The sequence below is a fragment of the Felis catus genome, chromosome B1 (genome assembly GCF_018350175.1).
Source record: "Felis catus isolate Fca126 chromosome B1, F.catus_Fca126_mat1.0, whole genome shotgun sequence".
Lineage (NCBI taxonomy): Eukaryota > Metazoa > Chordata > Mammalia > Carnivora > Felidae > Felis > Felis catus.
Window position 1 is genome coordinate 95,778,935 of NC_058371.1, and position 19,345 is coordinate 95,798,279.

Here is a 19,345-nt window from a genome sequence, read left to right on the forward strand (position 1 = left end):
TTAAAATTCTCATGTGTTTAAATTTTCTCATTTGTAAAACTGGGGATCTCATAGGGTTATCAAGAAAACTAAATAAGTTAATTTAAATAAAACACCCAAAGTGCCTGGCATATAGTAAGCACTATGAAAGTGTTTGCTGTTCTTATCACCATCATCTTCACTATTACTTGCCAAGCTCTGTTGAGTACCAGATTGTAAGGATACAAAGACGAATAACAAACTTGCTCACCATCCAGTGGGGGTTACAGAGCTTGATGCACAACAGAATAAGTATTTACATGGATTTAAAATAACTTAAAGTTAATAATTTGATCTTTGTGGTCTTAAATTTTGTGAAAAATCACTTTAATAGTATTTCTTAGAAATTATTACTATCATATAAATTATGTTTTTTTTATTTTTTTCAATGTTTATTTTTGAGAGAGAGAAGAGCACGAGTGGAGACTATCCTATAAATTGTCATGCGTAAGTGGTTTAGGCATCAAGTTATGCAGAAGGTGTTTTCTGAAAAGGTTTTATATAAACTGAATGTTGGCTAACTTTATAAATGGGATCACTGTATCATTTTAATCTCAGTATTACTCAAAGGTTATTTCTCATCAGCACTAATGTGCATAATTTTACCTTTAATTAATTTGGCCCAGAAGACCAGCCATGTTGGTCATTTTGCCTCTCTTTGTTATATCATGTTGAGGAGCAGCAGTAATTTTAAGCTACACAAGGTACTTTTTGCACAGTGATTTATTCTACATTATTATTACCAAAATATAGCAAAGATAAAACATTTGGGTTTGTCTGTCATAGAATCCATGATAGATACTCAGTCTTCTTCCTCATTGTCAGTGTTCTATATGGATGAAGCCACTGAGTTAGAATAAGGCATTTCCCTCTGAGTTCTATTATGGCAACAGCTATGTGTTGCTCTTGGCCCATAGTGTTCAGTAAATATTTGTGGAATTGATTTGTGGGTGACATTATTTTTTGTTCTCTCCTATGTATTTATAACAGATTGCTTGCTCAAGATTTTAACAACTATTCATTCAAATGTAGGACACCTGAGGGGCTTACCAAGTTTTTACACCATGCAGCTCATTTGGAAAAACTTTAAAGCTGAAGTTATTTTAGAAGTGTTAATTTGTTGATTTATTTAAGCAGAAGTAAGGTCAAAGATAAAAACTAGTCCTGAATTAACAGAGTATTTTAATACTCAGAAATTTATTTGGTCTTTTAAAAAAAATTGTTTTTAATGTTTTATTTTTGAGAGAGACAGAGACAGTGTGAGCGGGGGAGGGACTGAGAGACCGGGAGACACAGAATCTGAAGCAGGCTCCAGGCTCCAAGCTGTCAGCACAGAGCCCAATGTGGGACTCAAACTTATGAACCATGGTATCATGACCTGAGCTGAAGTCGGCCACTCAACCGACTGAGCCACCCAGGAACCCCTAAAATTATTTTTGAGACTACATTGTATCTACTTTTTTTTATGTTATGTGTATGTTTGTTTGTTTGTTTGTTTGTTTATGGAGGAGAGAGAGAGAAAACGAGTGGGGGGAGGGGCAGAAAAAATCCCAAGCAGGCTCTACTCTGTCAGCACAGAGCCCAATGCGGTGGTTGAACTCATGAACCATGAGATCATGACCTGAGCTGAAATCAAGAGTCAGACACTGAACCAACTGAGGCACCCAGGTACCCCCATTGTACCTACTTCTAAATTGAGACTCTTGAACAAAATACCTTTGGCCAAAAGTAAAACAATGCTTATATGTTGGATTAAAAACAGAAAAGAAAAAAGACAGCCAGCACAATGCATAGGATAAACACAGCTATTAAAGCATAAAGGATATGAATGTATAAAATATAGCACATATGGGGCGCCTGGGTGGCGCAGTCGGTTAAGCGTCCGACTTCAGCCAGGTCACGATCTTGCGGTCCGTGAGTTCGAGCCCCGCGTCAGGCTCTGGGCTGATGGCTCAGAGCCTGGAGCCTGTTTCCGATTCTGTGTCTCCCTCTCTCTCTGCCCCTCCCCCGTTCATGCTCTGTCTCTCTCCCAAAAATAAAATAAACGTTGAAAAAAATAAATAAATAAAAAATAAAAAATAAAATATAGCACATATACAACCAAAACATAAATACCAATCCTGAATATACTACACTGAAATGATGTTGGAGTGATTAACATTTCCTTCAATTTCCAAGAACTGAATTCCTCTAAGAAGCACTGTATATGAATCCTAAAAATGCATACTCTAGCTAAGAATCACGATAGCTTATGAGATTTTACAGTACCAAATACTGTATCTGTTTAATGTGGATATATATTCATTTTAATGCCAAATAATACCTCAAGATAATAATATTGAAGACACTTGAGCGCTTTCTGAATATACGTGTGTGGGTTTTTTCCACTTTTGGTGGTAAAATATACATAAAATTTAACATTTTAACATTTTTTTAGTTGTAATAAAATACACATAAAATTTACCATCTTAGTCATTTTTAGGTGTACAGTTCAATAGTGTCCAGGGTATTCACATTGTTGTACAGCCAGTCTCCAGAATACATGTGCATTTTATAAAGTAAGGAGTCCTGTAAAATATAGTCTATTAATCACAGACCTTATTTTGCACATAAGATAATTTTGTTCAAAACATGAGCATATATCTCACTAAAAAGGATTCTTTTTTGTTACATTTTTGAACAATTATATTAATGGCTTTGGTTGGGGGGATGTCTCTTGATTAATAGGAGTGAGCTGAGTCGACAGAAACTTCATACCCAAGAGCTGCTTTCTCAGCTGGAAATGGCAAATGAAAAGGTAGTTGAGGTAAGATAATGACTCTCCCGGGAAGTACTTTCTGCTGCAGCTTGATACACATGTTATAGAATTTTACCTGAGCCAACTCCAAATTAATTCTACTTGGAAATGACCATACAGATGTGAGTATTCCTTGTAGAGAAATCATCCATAACCCTAAAAGTCCACATTTTATAATGTGAATAAAAGCTTTGAAAGTCAGTGATTCATCATATGTAAATGACAAAAGGTAGAGCTCTTATTTCATTTTCACCAATATAACTTGTGCAGTGTTGCAGAAAATGTGTTAAGATCCCCTTCATTTCTAAGCATGTCTAAGATTATATTTGTTAGCCCATTCCTCTTATTTTGTTTTAATCCAACACAAAAGATATGTAGTAATTACTTTTGCCTACTGGAATACATAAAAATACTCCTTTAGATTAATGCTTTATTTTTTTTTTTAATGTTTGTTTATTTTAGAGAGACAGAGCACAAACAGACGAAGGGCAGAGAGAGAAGGAGACACAGAATCCAAAGCAGCCTCCAGGTTCTGAGCTGTCAGCACAGAGCCCAGTGCAGGGGTAGAACTCACGAGCTGTGAGATCATGACCTGAGCTGAAGTCAGGCGCTTAACCAACTAAGCCACCCAGCCACTCCTAGATTAATTAATGCTTTCGAGCTAAATGCAGCAAAAGTTCACCATTTTTCTCTTTGAATCTTTAAAAAAAAAAGTTAACAATTCTAGATTATGATTAGAGCTTTCTAGAACTCTAGTTCTTCATTTGATGTTCTAATGTCAAATGTATTTGTTGGAATTTCATCAATAGGCTATTATGGTCTGCTGTATTTTTGTGGCCATCTATAAAAGTCACAGTGAAATATATTACTCTCAAGTTTCAAAGCATTATAAATTGATATGAGCCATTTAGGAAACAAACAATAGCCATTAAAATACTTACTGTAGTTTTTGGGGCGCCTGGGTGGCTCGGTCGGTTAAGCGTCCTACTTCAGCTCAGGTCATGATCTCACGGTCCGTGAGTTCGAGCCCCGTGTCGGGCTCTGTGCTGACCGCTCAGAGCCTGGAGCCTTTTTCAGATTCTGTGTCTCCCTCTCTCTCTGCCCCTCCCCTGTTCATGCTCTGTCTCTCTCTGTCTCAAAAATAAATAAACGTTAAAAAAAAATACTTACTGTAGTTTTTTACTTCCAGGAATCTGTACTTAAGGAAATAATTTAAAATATGAAAAAAATAAATGCAGATATTCAACACAATAATGTTAATAATATTAGAAGATCAAAAGCAACCAAAATGATCAGTTAAAAAAGAACAGTTGCATATATTATGATTTACCTAATCTAGACTGTGCCTTAACCATGGAAAATGTATGGTTAAGCATGGAAAAATGCATATTATATGTAGTCTGATGATAACCTATGAAAATGATTATTATAGATGATGGGATTTTTCCCCCAAGTTTTTTCTAGTGTTAATGATGTACCTTTTAAATTTAAGAGTATATATTTAAATATCTTGGTAAATTGAAACAGCCAATATGGTTCTCTTCATAAAATTTCATTTTGCTTTTGGGCACAATAAAATATATAATAAGCTCATTTTAGCAATGTATTGTTATTTCAGCACTTTTTATTACTAGACATGACATTCACTGTTATCACTTATGTGTTAGGGTCTGGGAACGATGTAGTTCTTCATAGAAAATGTGTTTTTCTTACTATTCCTGATTAGACTGGTATTACTCTCTCAATTTAGACAGGTGCCAGAAAACTACATAACAATTCTAGTTGTACAAAACTTTTCTTTTTTCAGGCTAGTAGGTATGGAGAGCACTAGTACATTTTTTGATAATTTCTTTGAACTTGTCTGCCTGACAGCATATTATGACAGATTTATATTCATGATGTCCGTATAGTTTCCTGAGGCAGCTCTAACAAATATTACAAACTTGATGGTTTAACAACAGAAATGTATTGTCTCACAATTCTGAAGGCCAGAAGTACAAAATCAAGAAATCAACAGGATGGGTTCCCTCTGAGGGTTCTAAGGAAGAATCTTCCATGCTTCTCCCTTACCTTCTGGTGGCTTCCAGAATTGCTTGGCTTGTAGATGGTGTTCTCCTTGTGTCTTCCTTTAGTCTTCCCCTTGTACATGTCCATGTACAAATTTTCCCTTTTTATGAAGATACTAGGCATATTGGATTAGGATCCACCCTAAAAACCTTAAAACCTCACTTTAAGTATCAGCAAAGACCCTATTTCTTTTTTTTTTTTTTAATTTATTTTGAGAGAGAGTCCATACATGAGCAGGGGAGGGGAGAGGGGAGGGGAGAGGAAGGGGAAAGGCAGGGGAGAGGGAGAGGAGAAGGAGAGGAGAGGAGATCACCAAGCAAGCTCCATGCTCAACGTGGAGTTTTACATGGGACTCGATCTCAAAACCGTGAGATCATGACCTGAGCCAAAATCAGGAGTTGGGCACTTAACCAACTGAGCCACCCATTCCTTGAATTTTAAGTGAACTTTAAGAATGGCAATGTCTCAGGGCATCTGGGTGGCTCAGTTGGTTAAACGTTGGATTTTGGCTCAGGTCATGATCTCACAGTTCATGAGTTTGAGCCCTGCATCAAGCTCTGTGGTGACAGCTCAGAGTCTGGAGCCTGCTTGGGATTCTGTGTCTGCCTCTCCCCTGCTCGAACTCTCTCTCTCCCTCTCTCTCTCTCTCTCCCTCTCTCTCTCTCTCTCCCTCTCTCTCTCTCTCTCTCTCTCTCTCTCTCTCTCTCTCTCTCTCTCTCTCAAAAATAAATAAACATTTAAAAAAAAGTAAAAGAATGGCAATGTCGCAGTGTCTCTAGAAGCTTGCTGTAGCATAGTAGTTACTTTTTACTTTGAGAGAGACAGTATGAATGGGGGAAGGGCAGAGAGTGGGGGGAGAGAGAGAATCCCAAGCAGGTTCTTCACTGTCAGCGCAGAGCCCAATAAGGGCTTGAACCCATGAAACGGCGAGATCGTGACCTGAGCCCAAATGGAGTCAGATGCTTAACCGACTGAGCCACCCAGGTGCCCCTGTAGCATAGTAGTTCTAAATGCACCAGCAAACAGCATCAACACCAACTAAGAACTTGGTAGGAGTACATATTCTCACAACTCATCCCATCCTACTGAAGTTTTAGTTGTGAGGCCCAACAGCCTGTGTTTTCAAACTCCAGGTGATTCTGAAGCAGTGATCTAGCGTCTCAAGGGTAATGTCATATATTGAAAGTCTTGTTCTTAACCTCTGATTCACTTTCTTTGGTAACATATAGAGGGGGAAAAGAACAATTTAGTCAAAGTATAATTTTAAAAACTATTAATTTGGGGGCGCCTGGGTGGCGCAGTCGGTTGGGCGTCCGACTTCAGCCAGGTCATGATCTCGTGGTCCGTGAGTTCAAGCCCCGCATCGGGCTCTGGGCTGATGGCTCAGAGCCTGGAGCCTGTTTCCGATTCTGTGTCTCCCTCTCTCTCTGCCCCTCGCCCATTCATGCTCTGTCTCTCTCTGTCCCAAAAATAAATAAACGTTGAAAAAAAAAAAAACTATTAATGTGGAGATCTATCTTTGCATTTTATAAGGGGTAAAATGATATTCAGATTTTTATCCAAATCAGCCAGGAGAAGGTCAAACTTTCACTCTTCACAGATGACATGATACTTTATATGGAAACCCCAAAAGATTCCACCAAAAAACTGCTAGAATTGATTCATGAATTCAACAAAGTTGCAGGATATAAAATCAACGCACAGAAATCGGTTGCATTCCTATACACCAACAATGAAGCGACGGAAAGAGAGATCAAGGAATCGATCCGATTTACAGTTGCACCAAAAACCATAAAATACCTAGGAATAAATCTAACCAAAGAGGTGAAAAATCTATACGCTGAAAACTATGGAAAGCTTATGAAAGAAATTGAGGAAGATACAAAAAAATGGAAGAAGATTCCATGCTCCTGGATAGGAAGAACAAATATTTTTAAAATGTCGATACTACCCAAAGCAATCTACATATTCAATGCAATCCCTATCAAAATAACACCAGCATTCTTCACAGAGCTAGAACAAACAATCCTAAAATTTGTATGCAACCAGAAAAGACCCCGAATAGCCAAAGCAATCTTGAAAAAGAAAACCAAAGTAGGAGGCATCACAATCCCAGACTTCAAGCTATACTACAAAGCTGTAATCATCAAGGTACTGGCACAAGAACAGACACTCAGATCAATGGAATAGAATAGAGAACCCAGAAATGGACCCACAAACGTATGGCCAACTAATCTTCAACAAAGTGGGAAAGGATATCCAATAGAATAAAGACAGTCTGTTCAGCAACTAGTGCTGGGAAAACTGGACGGCGACATGCAGAAGAATGAACCTGGACCACTTTATTACACCATACACAAAAATAAACTCAAAATGGATGAAAGACCTCAATGTAAGACAGGAAGCCATCAAAATCTTCGAGGAGAAAGCAGGCAAAAACCTCTTTGATCTTGTCCACAGCAACTTCTTATTCAACATGTCTCTGGAGGCAAGGGAAACAAAAGCAAAAATGAACTACTGGGACCTCATCAAAATAAAAAGCCTCTGCACAGCGAAGGAAACAATCAGCAAAACTAAAAGGCAACCAACAGAATGGGAGAAGATATTTGCAAATGACATATTAGATAAAGGGTTAGTATCCAAAAATCTATAAAGAACTTATCAAACTCAACACCCAAAAAACAAATAATCCAATGAAGAAATGGGCAAAAGACATGAATAGACACTTCTCCAGAGAAGACATCCAGATGGCCAACTGACACATGAAAAAGTGCTCAACGTCACTCATAATCAGGTAAATACAAATCAAAACCACAATGAGATGCCACCTTATACCTGTCAGAATGGCTAACATTAACAACTCAGGCAACAACAGATGTTGGCAAGGATGAGGAGAGGAGAAAGAGGATCTCTTTTTCATTGTTGGTGGGAATGCAAGCTGGTGCAGCCACTCTGGAAAACAGTATGGAGGTTCCTCAAAATAAAAATAGAACTACCCTTCAACCCAGCAATTGCACTATTAGGCATTTATCCAAGGGATACAGGGATGCTGTTTCGAAGGAACACATGCACCTCCATGTTTATAGCAGCACTGTCAACAATAGCCAAAGTATGGAAAGAGCCCAAATGTCCATCGATGGATGAATGGATAAAGAAGAAGTGGTATATGTATACAATGGAGTATTACTCGGCAATGAAAAAGAATGAACTCTTGCCATTTGCAACTACGTGGATGGAACTGGAGGGTATTATGCTAAGTGAAATTAGTCAGAAAAAGACAAAAATCATATGATTTCACTCATATGAGGACTTTAAGAGACAAAACAGATGAACATAAGGGAAGGGAAACAAAAATACGAAAATGGGGATAAAACAGAAGAGACTCATAAATATGGGGAACAAACTGAGGGTTACTAGAGGGGGTGCGGGAGGGGGGATGGGCTAAATGGGTAAGGGGCACTTAGGAATCTACTCCTGAAATCATTGTTGCACTATATGCTAACTAACTTGGATATAAATTTTAAAAAATAAAAAATGATATTCAGATTTTGTATTGATAATTCCACAAAACCTTTCAATGTCACATACGGATTTTTAACTTGTTTACTTTATATTTCCCCTTAACAGAATGAAAAATTAATTCTAGAGCATCAAGAAAAAGCGAACAGACTTCAAAGGCGTCTAAGTCAGGCAGAACAGAGGGCGGCTTCAGCTTCCCAGCAGGTAGGGAGCTTCCTCATTATCCCTGGTTAGTAAATAGTCTGAGTAGATCAAAGATAAGTAAAGTTCCTCAAAAGCTCCCAGAGAACTAGTAGTTTTATTTTTACTTGATTAAACTGTTTAAAATTAGTCTTTTTAATGTTTGAGATTGAAATAATAAACTTTAAAAACAGAAATAAACATGGTCTCCTAAACTGACACCAAAATCTAGACCTCTGCTGCCAGTTGGTAGCCACTAGGCCTAAGCAGCTGTTTTAATTTAAATTAATTATTAAAATTAAATAAATTACAATTTGAAAACCTCATTAACACTGGCTGGATTTCAGATGCTCCTATGTAACTATGGTTCTCATATTGGACAGCATAAATAGAACTCAATGATCACAAAAAGTTCTCTTGGACAGCACTGTTGTAGAATTTTGTTCTAAGCATGTATCACTGACAGATTTGTAAGTAGAAAACATCACTTTGAGTGTAATGCTTCAAACTGCAGTAACTTTGTTTTTATTGTAGTTTTAAATGGAAAATTTTACTTGGCCTATAGGTTACCTTCATTTAATGTGCATTTGTATATAACCATATAAATCTAAAATACTGTCTGAAAGTTATCCATTGGGAAATAGACTAGAAATGCAGAACATCAATAAAATACAAAGGGGTAATTATTCATAATTTATGCACATCATATAAAGGAAATGCACCATTTGTTCTAAAGTAGGAGCAATAGTACCTCCTATTAGGAACAATGTGAGATCATTTAGTGATTATAAAGATAGGCTGGAAACCGTTTAGATAGATAGATGGATAGATATAGATAGGCAGAGAAACCAAGTTACTACATTATTAATTACATTTGTTTATAAAAACTGTTTCAATCAGGGGTGCCTGGGTAGCTCAGTCAGTTAAGCGTCCGACTTCAGCTCAGGTTTGATCTCATGGTTTGTGAGTTCGAGCCCCACATTGGGCTCTGTGCTGACAGCTCGGAGCCTGAAGCCTGCTTCGGATTCTGTGTCTCCCTCTCTCTGTTCCTCCCCGACTCTCTCTCTCTCTCTCTCTCTCTCTCTCTCTCTCTCTCTCTCTCTCTCTCTCTCAAAAATAAAGATTAAAAAATTTTTTTTAAACTGTTTCAATCAAAATTAATATTATGTACAGATATTACAGCATTTCATAATAGTAAAGCAGCTCTAAATACTCATTGAATTCAGTTTATGTATGTGATATTTGTAGATTTTTTTTTAATCTACTTCTGATTTGAACATGGCATGGCATTTAAGAAAATGCAGTAATTTGCCCTTCTGTTCTCCTCCCTCTCGAAAGTAATTAGAGGGGCGCCTGGGTGGCTCAGTCAGTTAAGCGTCCGACTTCGGCTCAGGTCATGATCTCACAGTTCGTGAGTTCGAGCCCCGCATCGGGCTCTGTGCTGACAGCTCAGAGCCTGGAGCCTGCTTCACATTCTGTGTCTCCCTCTCTCTCTGCCCCTTCCCTGCTCATGCTCTGTCTCTCTCTGTCTCAAAAATAAATAAACATTAAAAAAAAAAAAGTAATTAGAGCTTTACCAAATAAACTTATGAACTTACGAATGAATGTAGTAAGTTATTAATCATTCAAGAAACCATTGTTTTGGGTGTCCCGGGCAGTAACTTAAGAGTGGATGTTTTAGTGTCAGGCAAATAGCCTGGTGCCATTAAGTAGCCATGTGATTTGGGACAATTTCAACTTTTCTAAGCCTCAGTTTCTTCATGTTTGATGTAGTGTAATAACACCTCTCTTACAGAGTTATTGAAAGATCGAAAAGATTAACACATATAAACACTTAGTATAATCATTAAGTGGAAAGTATTTAGTTATATAAGAAATTAAATTTCTATATCACAGTCCTTAAACCTTCAAGTTTACCTTTTTTAAAGAATATGGTAAAGAAAATGCCTACTTAAAATTAACTACCTTAAGTTCTATAGTAAAAAGAGTACAGTTACAGAACCTTAAATGGATAATCCAGTTTGGCAGCTAGTTTAGTCTCCCTCCTGACAGAATTAAACCCAAACAGTACAACACTGATTTTTCTTCTGTGATTTAAACTCTCTAATGACAGACATTTCACCATTCTCTTCATGAGATTTTTTTTAATGTTATGTCAGTAACCACTTTACAGTTTTTTTTCCTTAAGCTTTTCTCCTTCCATCCCATTTTCATTTGGAGATGAAAAGTAATCATTGAGCATTCTCCCCATCCACAGAAAGGAATTTATACCCTGGAATTAATTTTTGTTCTGTTTTAAATGAGTTCAAGTTATAAACTTCCTTTCTTTAGACATAGTCGGCCTTTTAAATCTTTATCTTTGCTTTCTCTGGATTCTAATTTTCCCAGTTTCCCCTAAAAACTGGAAACTGCAATTAGAAAGACTACCCTGCTAAGGGCCTGATATTAATGAAAGAAAGGAGTTGAAGAATTACTATTTCCTCTACTGTGTACATCATACTTACCAGTGCAGCCCAACGTCATGCACAAGCCCTGCATTGTACTGAACCCTCCATGTTCTAAATGTGCTATTCTGATGAACTTTTTCTGTACATTCTTCATCCATCTTTGGACTGTGGTTATATGTTCTAAATGTATCAGTCTAAACTAATGAAAGCCCTACTGTGTTCTCTTGACCATAAAATCAGCATGGTGAAGCCTTTCTAAGCAAGAACACAAAACCTAAAAACTATGAAAAGAAATTAATAAATGTGAACCATGTAAAATTTCAAATATCTGCATTTTAAAAAGCCATAGTCAATGAAAAATTGAGAAAAATATCTGCAATACATGTGACAAAAGCAGTATCTTTTATATAGAGTGACTAAGTCAACAAAAAGTACAACGTACAACAAAGAAAACATATTTGCAGAAAAGGGAAGACAGATGGCTTTTAAACATCTAAAAAGATACTCATCCTCATTCATAAGACAAATACAGGATTAAACCATAATTGCATACCATTTTTCACCATTTCATGATCATGTCAGATCATGAAGTTTGTTAATACATTAAGCTGGCACTTCTGTACATCACTGATATAAATGTGTATTGGTGCAGTCTCTTTGGAGCCCAGTTTGGCAGTATCTCTCAAAAATTGTAATGTATATATAACCTTTGACCCAGTCGTTCTATGAGTTTATTCTGCCCGTGGTGTACTTGCACCTTGGCAAGTCTGCAAGGAAACATGTAAAAATAGTAATTGCAACATTGCCTATAATTTTAATAGAGTCAAAGCCATCTAAATGCCCATCAATAGAAAGCCAGTTAAATTATGGAGTATCCATACCAGGAAAAGTTTGCCACTGTTAAGAATAAAGTAGATCTCACACGGAGCTATTTGTAAGGTAGATCATTCAGAAGGAAAAAAAAAGATAAAACGTATATATAGCCCTTTATCATTGTTTTAAATAAAAAGGCGTGAGGAAATACATCCATCTATTCTCATTTAGAATGTATTTCTAGGGGCGCCTGGGTGGCGCAGTCGGTTAAGCGTCCGACTTCAGCCAGGTCACGATCTCGCGGTCCGTGAGTTCGAGCCCGGCGTCGGGCTCTGGGCTGATGGCTCGGAGCCTGGAGCCTGTTTCCGATTCTGTGTCTCCCTCTCTCTCTGCCCCTCCCCCGTTCATGCTCTGTCTCTCTCTGTCCCAAAAATAAATAAACGTGGGGGGGGGGGGGGGAAAAAAAGAATGCATTTCTAGAAATAGAAAACGGAAGTAGTGGTTGTATCTGGTAAGAGGGCTATAGAATGAAGGACAGCAGTAAGAAGACTTTTATGATGTATATACTCTTTTGTACTGTTAGATATCTTTCCAGGTGTGTATAATGTCAACTCCAGTTGATATTTAAAGACTATTTTCCTATTAGACCTTTCTTACTATGATTTATCATCCTCTCATTACCAACCTTGTATTGTGCTGGCTCACACTTAGTTTGTATTTTACCCACTTTTCTAATTAGCTTTTACGTAGATATTTTTCATTCATCTGTGAAATATGTTTTGGAATTCTAAGTACTGTATATCATTCTGAGCTATGGAATGCTGTATTTGACATGCATATCTCTAGTGTAATACAGGTATTTTAAAGACTCAAGAGTAAAATAGAAAGGAACACAAAAAATGACCTCTTCCAGGACCCCTTCCAGTCAGATTATTTGCAATAATTGTAAGTTGTGATGCATTATACTTTGTATTAGTGTAAGATTTTCCATAGAAAAAGTAACTACTTACTGATTGTCTATTTTAATTGCAGCTCAGTGTGATTACAGTGCAGAGAAGAAAAGCAGCCTCCATGATGAATCTGGAAAATATTTAAAAATATTCATAGTTCACTCTCAGAACTTTAGAATTGGGAAAACTGTTCGACTAGAAGTGTATTGAAATGGTAAAAACCCATACAGAATGGTTAAGGCTTGTGTCGTTTTGCAGAAGCATTTTCCATTCTGTTTTGAGGGCTATGGAAAACAGAACAATGACAGCTTCCTGTAAGTAAAGAAAATATAACCGTATATTGAGCTTCAGTGGAGAATAAAGCCAGCTGAGAAGAATTCATTGCCTTCATCAACGTGTCTATTTTTTAATTCTCCCTTCCTTCCTTTGGAAAAGCATAATAATTTTTAAGCTATACTAATCATGAGAAAGACAATGCTAGAATTTTAATATTTCAGGTTCCATGATTTGAGAATTTTACACCTAATTGTTACTAACTCACTTTTTAAGTTCCCAAGTATCCATTTTATTATAAACTCATAAATGTAATAAATTATGCACTTTCTAAAATGATGCAGTCATGTATTTTAATGTATAATTGTAGTGATTCATTTTTAATTTACACGATTTCCAGTTTTTATCAAATATTTATATTTAAGAATTTGGGAGGTTTTGTTTTTGTTTTGCTATTACTCAAAGCAGTACTAACAATAAATTCTGAGAATGCATGGGCATTGAATATTGCAGTCTAGTTGATTTTCATAGGTCTAGTTGATTTTCATGGGTCCATGTAGTTAGCTATTCTCTGCTTCTGGTTTGAACTTGGTACACCCTGCTTTCTGGTGATTACAGCACATGAGTTTGCATCTGGTTAACAAGTTAGGAAACTGCTGCAGTAGTCCAGATAAAGGATAATGAATTGAGTTTGAAGTGACATGAAAACATTCATGTGTAAATATTCACCCAGGCAGTCAGAAGCTTAGGACTGGCTCTAACAAACAGATAGAAATGGGGTCTTTGGCATGGTGCTGAGAATTGAAGCACCATGGGGTGTAGGAGCTTGCCTTGGGACTTTATGGGATGTGGCTACCTCTTTCCGTCCATTTCTTTTGCTCTAGCTCTGATGGTGGCCTTCTTTTACTTCTGTCAGCACATCATCCTTCCTCCCCACAGGATTTCTGTGTATACTTTGCCATCTGCACATTCTTCAGATCACTACTCAAATATCCCTGCCTCAGAGAGCCTTCCAGCCTCCAGACTAGATTAGGTCCCCTTGTACTTCTCGTAATAGTGTGCTGTATTTTTGATTCATAGCACTTGGGAAAATTTGTAATTAACTTTTTGAAATTTTTTAATATCCACTCCAACAGTCCGCAAACTCCTTGAGAGCAGGATTCATGTCTGCTCCCCTTCATTGTACTCTTAGTACTCAGCATAGTAGTTTCTGGCACACGGAGGGTATTCAATAACTGTTCAAATTCTGAAAAATAATTTTTAAGGACAGGACCTTAGAAGATATCTTCATTTGTTGAATGAGCTCAGGGAGAGGAGTCATTGAAGGAGACTAAATAGGAACAATGAGAGGGCTATAACCAAGAGAATCCAGTATGATTCTCTAAAGAAAACTAAAGGAGGGCCAGGACTAAAGGAGGGGACAAGTGGTTGCTAGTGTCAAATTCGGTGGCGATATGAAATAGTACATGTATGATAGTTAAATGATAATTAGGCACTTAGCTTATTTTCATTTTCTAGGAATTTTTCATTTGATTCTCTAATGTGAATTCCTTCCTATGTCACTCACAGAGTAATTTCCATGTTAAGAGTTATGTTCATATTCATGTTTATAGAATATAAAATTTATTCTTAAAAACTTTTAATTAGAGAAGATGTTAGAATTATACAAGAAAGATGAGACTGTAGGAGGAAGCACTTCAGAAATGAACATTATAGACAAATGGAATCTGATTATCATCCTTTCTCAAAAAGAAAATCGAACTTCCCAGACTCATTTCCTCAAGGTAATCTTTCAGTGTAAGCACTTTCTCCAAACTTTGGCCATGGGCACCTACTCTTTACCTTTTAAAATCGATAACCCTCTCTCCAGTTGGATCTCCTTGAATACTTAGATATTCTCCAAGTAAAGGATAGGCTACTAGTCAGACATTAGGCCTTTCTTACCTCTGCTGAATTAGAACAGACTTAAGCTAGGTTTACCAACAGAACTGAACATGCGTGGTTATTTTTCTTTCAGAAAAGTTTGTTAGCTAATGATTTCAATGTAAAAATGTAGTGGAATTTTTGACATTTCTCATATTGGTCAGTCAGTCTTGCCTTCATTTACAGAGACATTATCATTTTTCTGTGAACTGTATTTTAGGCGATAGGGGAAATGAATAGGAAAGAGTGAAAAGAAATGATGTAAATCTGAAATTAAGGACAACACAGCTAGTTCATTTTATTTATTCATATTTCTTTATTTGTGTCTCCCTGAGGAAGAAAAGAGATATGATTACCTCTTCTTCCTTTTGTATACAAATATGCAAATTGGGGCAGCCAACAATCTTCTAATTTCTCCTCTGGTATGAGCACTGTAACTACCCCAAATATGGGAGAACATTAGCAACAATTCAGCCATTCGTTTATTCAGCAAATATGAATATTTCATAGCTACACAGTCTGCCAAGCCAACTCGCAGACAAATCAAGGAAGAATGAAAAAATACTTTAAACATTTTAGTATAAATTCTGTTCTTTAACCATAATGTATTTCATCGGTTTTTCCAGAATAGCAAATCTGTAATGGGCTTTTTTACAAACATTTTAATAAAAAATAATGATTAGGTTTTCTTAGTTTATTTAAAAATGTATATATACATATAGATATGTGCACAGTGAGGGGACAGACACTGAAATACCCCACTGTGATGTATGAAATCTGTCCCTCACCAGCCCTTAAAACATGTACAAATATGTGCCTTTCGAGCAGTGTTAACATTCTTAGTATTTATATAGAAACTAAACAAATATGTATATACTTAAAAAAAAAAAACATAGGATGGGAAGGCATCTTTAAGGTATTTTTTTTTACAACACTGGCACCCACCCAGCTACCGAGAAAACAATCTACACTGAGTAAGTGGTTTTGTAGCCCAAGGGTTCACTACAAAACATGCACATGTGCCCCACATTCCGGTAGACACCCCCATGTACTAGCTCTAACACCACTCTCATTTCTTCCATTCAAGTATATTGGAATGTAAGCATGTGAGAATAACATTATGGAGCTAACTTTGTATTTTCTCTAGTTTCTTTCTAAATATACATTCTTAAAGTTCACTGCTTTATTTTTAGAGAACAGATTAGTGCTGTTACCCTGCACCTCTCTCTAAATGCACTGGGGCTGGAGGGGGTGGGGGTACTCTCCCTTGAGATGGGCCAGTCTACTTTCCAACAGTCTGACCATTAGTCTGACCTTCCTTACCTTACCTTAATGTGCCTTCCTGCCTTAGTTCTACCTTGTGCAACAGAGTAAGTCTAAACCATCTTACAAGTGGCAGGTCTTCAGCCTTTTGAAAATAATCTTCATGTTCTGCCTGCACGTAAGTAAACATCCCCATTTCCTCAGAGGAGTTGGTTTTGAGTCCTTTTGCCAGCCACCCACTGGTCTCTGAAAGTGCTCTGATTTTCACATATGCTTCTTCATTCATTCAGTAAATATTTATTGAGCACCTACTTTTTACACCAGGCATGCTTGGGATTTATCAGTCTTATGCCCAGAACCAAAAATTATATTCAAGGTGTAAAAAAACTACTCCCTTGTTCTGAATCATGACTGAGAGAGAGGTGGGAGAAGCATAAGTGATACCTACCTAAGTGTGGGGGAAAAACATGTATTAGAACCTCCAGGGGACGGATGTGGTTCAAACCACATACCCTTCCCCTTTTCCCAACCCCCAAAATAGTCTGACATGGTCTCTTATGGAAACATGCTTTGAGAGTTATTATAGTGATTCTTGGATATGTACCTGTAATTTCTCATTAGTATTTAGAATGAGAAAAAAATTATTCTACAATGTGTACTTCCATTAATGCCACTTAAAATCATGTTAGCTTTTTTGGAATTTGAATTTCAGTGTTGGAAATGTTGAGCATATTGTTAACTAAAATCTTCACGTCTTTTCCAAAGGTTTCGTTGCTGAGCTAAATCTTTGCTCCAGAAGCCAGACTGGTCGTTCATCCCTTTTAAATTTTATTATGTCATGACAGTGTGCTGAGGTCATTTTAGCTCCAATTCTGTCATCCAGTTTGTTACCTATAAGCATAGGGACCATGTCTGCTTTATTTTTAGTGCTATGTTTCTTGCACCCATGACAACTTTTTATTTACGATGATGCCATCTATAGGTTTGGTAAACATACCACCCATATTTTCATGAAAACCATGAAAAAAAAAAAAAGAACTAGACAGATGTGAGTGCAGTTGGTCTCTTAGAACACACCAGCTCCCAGCTTCCATAATGTATAATTAATCAGGATCATGGGGCCTGGTTATTCAGCCCATTTTTAATCTGGCCTGTTTGCTGCTTCTTCACCATCACAAAAACATCAAGAAATACCCACTCTTCTGTCCAGAGAAAGTTTGTTTATGCTACAACTGTCATACTTCCCAGACCTCATCCAGTAATCCTATCCAAGAAGAAAATTTATTCCGATAGATTTCTTTTTAGTAAATCCATGTAGCTGCCTAGTAATCACTATTTTTTTAATGTTCATTTAAAACCCTTGAAGCCTTTAATATGGCATCATGGAACTTTTCGTTCAATATTTTCATCCTATTTTCAAATAAAATCAGAGCAAAATATGTATACAAAGTCTGTTCGCACTTAGATTTGTAAATATTAAAAATGTGATACTAGCACCTCCTTTCATATAAACGGTAGGGGGATAAAAGAGAATGAGAAAAGTTTTGTTTCTACAAATAACCGAAAGAATGCATTGGGGAATCTTTCCCTGGATCTACAATAATCATGATGATCTGTATGAATAATGTCTATTTATTGAGCACCTATCATGTGTAAGACATTGTGCTGGCATTTTGCATTTATTACCTTATATAATTCAACAGACTTGCTAGTTAGGTATTACTCCCTTTCCAAAGGTATCATAAAAGTTAAGTAACTTGCTTCAACTAGTCCTAAGTACTCAGAGTGAGTAAATGCCTTTCAAACATCACGTTTTAAAATATCATGCTTGTTTTGACACAGGAAATCATACAGTATGACATCAACCACTTTACAATTGCTAAACAATTTAACATATTTAAGCCTTTTTGGTAGATATACTTTTTTTGGTGAAATGGTTATCACCCATTAAAGAAAAATAAAAACCTTCAAAAGAGGTAGCTAGCCCACTAATTATATAACTTCCCTTGCTTAGGTCTCTATCTATTTTCCACCAAAGTTACTGGACTTTTTTTAGCCAGTTTCAAGTTTTGAAAAAATTACAAAATCCCACCAGATATGAAGGTGCTTTTCCTAAGAAATTTTCTATGTAATGCACGTAATCTGACAATCTCTTGAAGGTTTCCAGATGTAATGAGTGGTAACAATTTCACCCCCAAAAAAGTGTCATGTCTACCAAGTTGCTACCAAAAAATCTTAAATGTTAAATTGTTTGGCAGTTATAAAGTGATTGATACAGTCTTGCATGCCTTCCTGTGTCAAAACAAGAGCATGGGATTTTAAGTTTATTTGAGAGAGATACAGTGTGTGTGGGAGGGGCAAAGAGCAGGGAGAGAATCCCAAGTAGTGGGCATACAGCCAGATGAGGGGCTCGAACTCACAATGATCACATGTGAGATCATGACCTGAGCTGAAATCAAGATGTGGTTGCTTAACCAACTAAGCCACCCAGGCGCCCTAAGCATGGTATTTTAAAGCGTGATGTTTGAAAGGTATTTACTCACTTTGAGTAAGTACTTGGGAATAGTTGAAGCAAAGATATCACAGAGATTTAATACGAAAAAGAGAAGCTCAAACAATTCAAACAGTAAAGTTGGAACAGAGCCATAATTAGGAAGAAAAGAAGGAAAGTGCCCTTTGAGGCTGCTACGTGGCGGGGAAGGGAAACACCAGAGAAAAAATTTGCTTCATAAATTGTATCATACTGGTAATAATCCTGAAATTAGAACCATCAGCCAGATTAGTGGATAAAATAACCACAATTAGCCCATAATTATAAATACACTATTTCAAACAGCCATATGTAAGCCAAGGAAGAGTGAGAATATCAGGATACACTAGTGATCCATTAGGAATGACTTTGCTATTAGGAATGACTTCACTATTTAATTTGGCATTGCTTGATTTATTCATTTCTGCATTTGATCTTTGCCAAAAGACTGAGAAGGACTTATTTCTAAAAAATAACCAGATTTTACTGTACGTTATATCACAAAATTACCGATTGCAAAGTTTTGCATAGAATCAGTTTGAAAAGTCTTAAGACATTAGTCTTA

The 19,345-nt window shown here is 36.8% G+C and overlaps 1 protein-coding gene across 5 annotated transcripts in view; it reads left to right on the plus strand.

Annotated features, from left to right (window-relative positions):
- SCLT1 (sodium channel and clathrin linker 1) overlaps window positions 1–13,168 on the plus strand; it is a 226,360-nt gene extending 213,192 nt beyond the window's left edge. For 3 of the 5 annotated variants that reach the window (XM_006930868.4, XM_045055873.1, XM_045055875.1), the window contains 3 exons: window positions 2,746–2,824; window positions 8,510–8,605; window positions 12,874–13,168. In XM_006930868.4, the coding sequence (XP_006930930.2) occupies window positions 2,746–2,824; window positions 8,510–8,605; window positions 12,874–12,936 (238 nt within the window). In that variant the 3' untranslated portion in view covers window positions 12,937–13,168. Of the gene's footprint in view, window positions 1–2,745; window positions 2,825–8,509; window positions 8,606–12,873 lie in introns of those variants that run through there. The other 2 variants (XR_006596760.1, XR_002741781.2) reach the window with 1 other exon arrangement.
- Window positions 13,169–19,345: the final 6,177 nt, after the last annotated feature.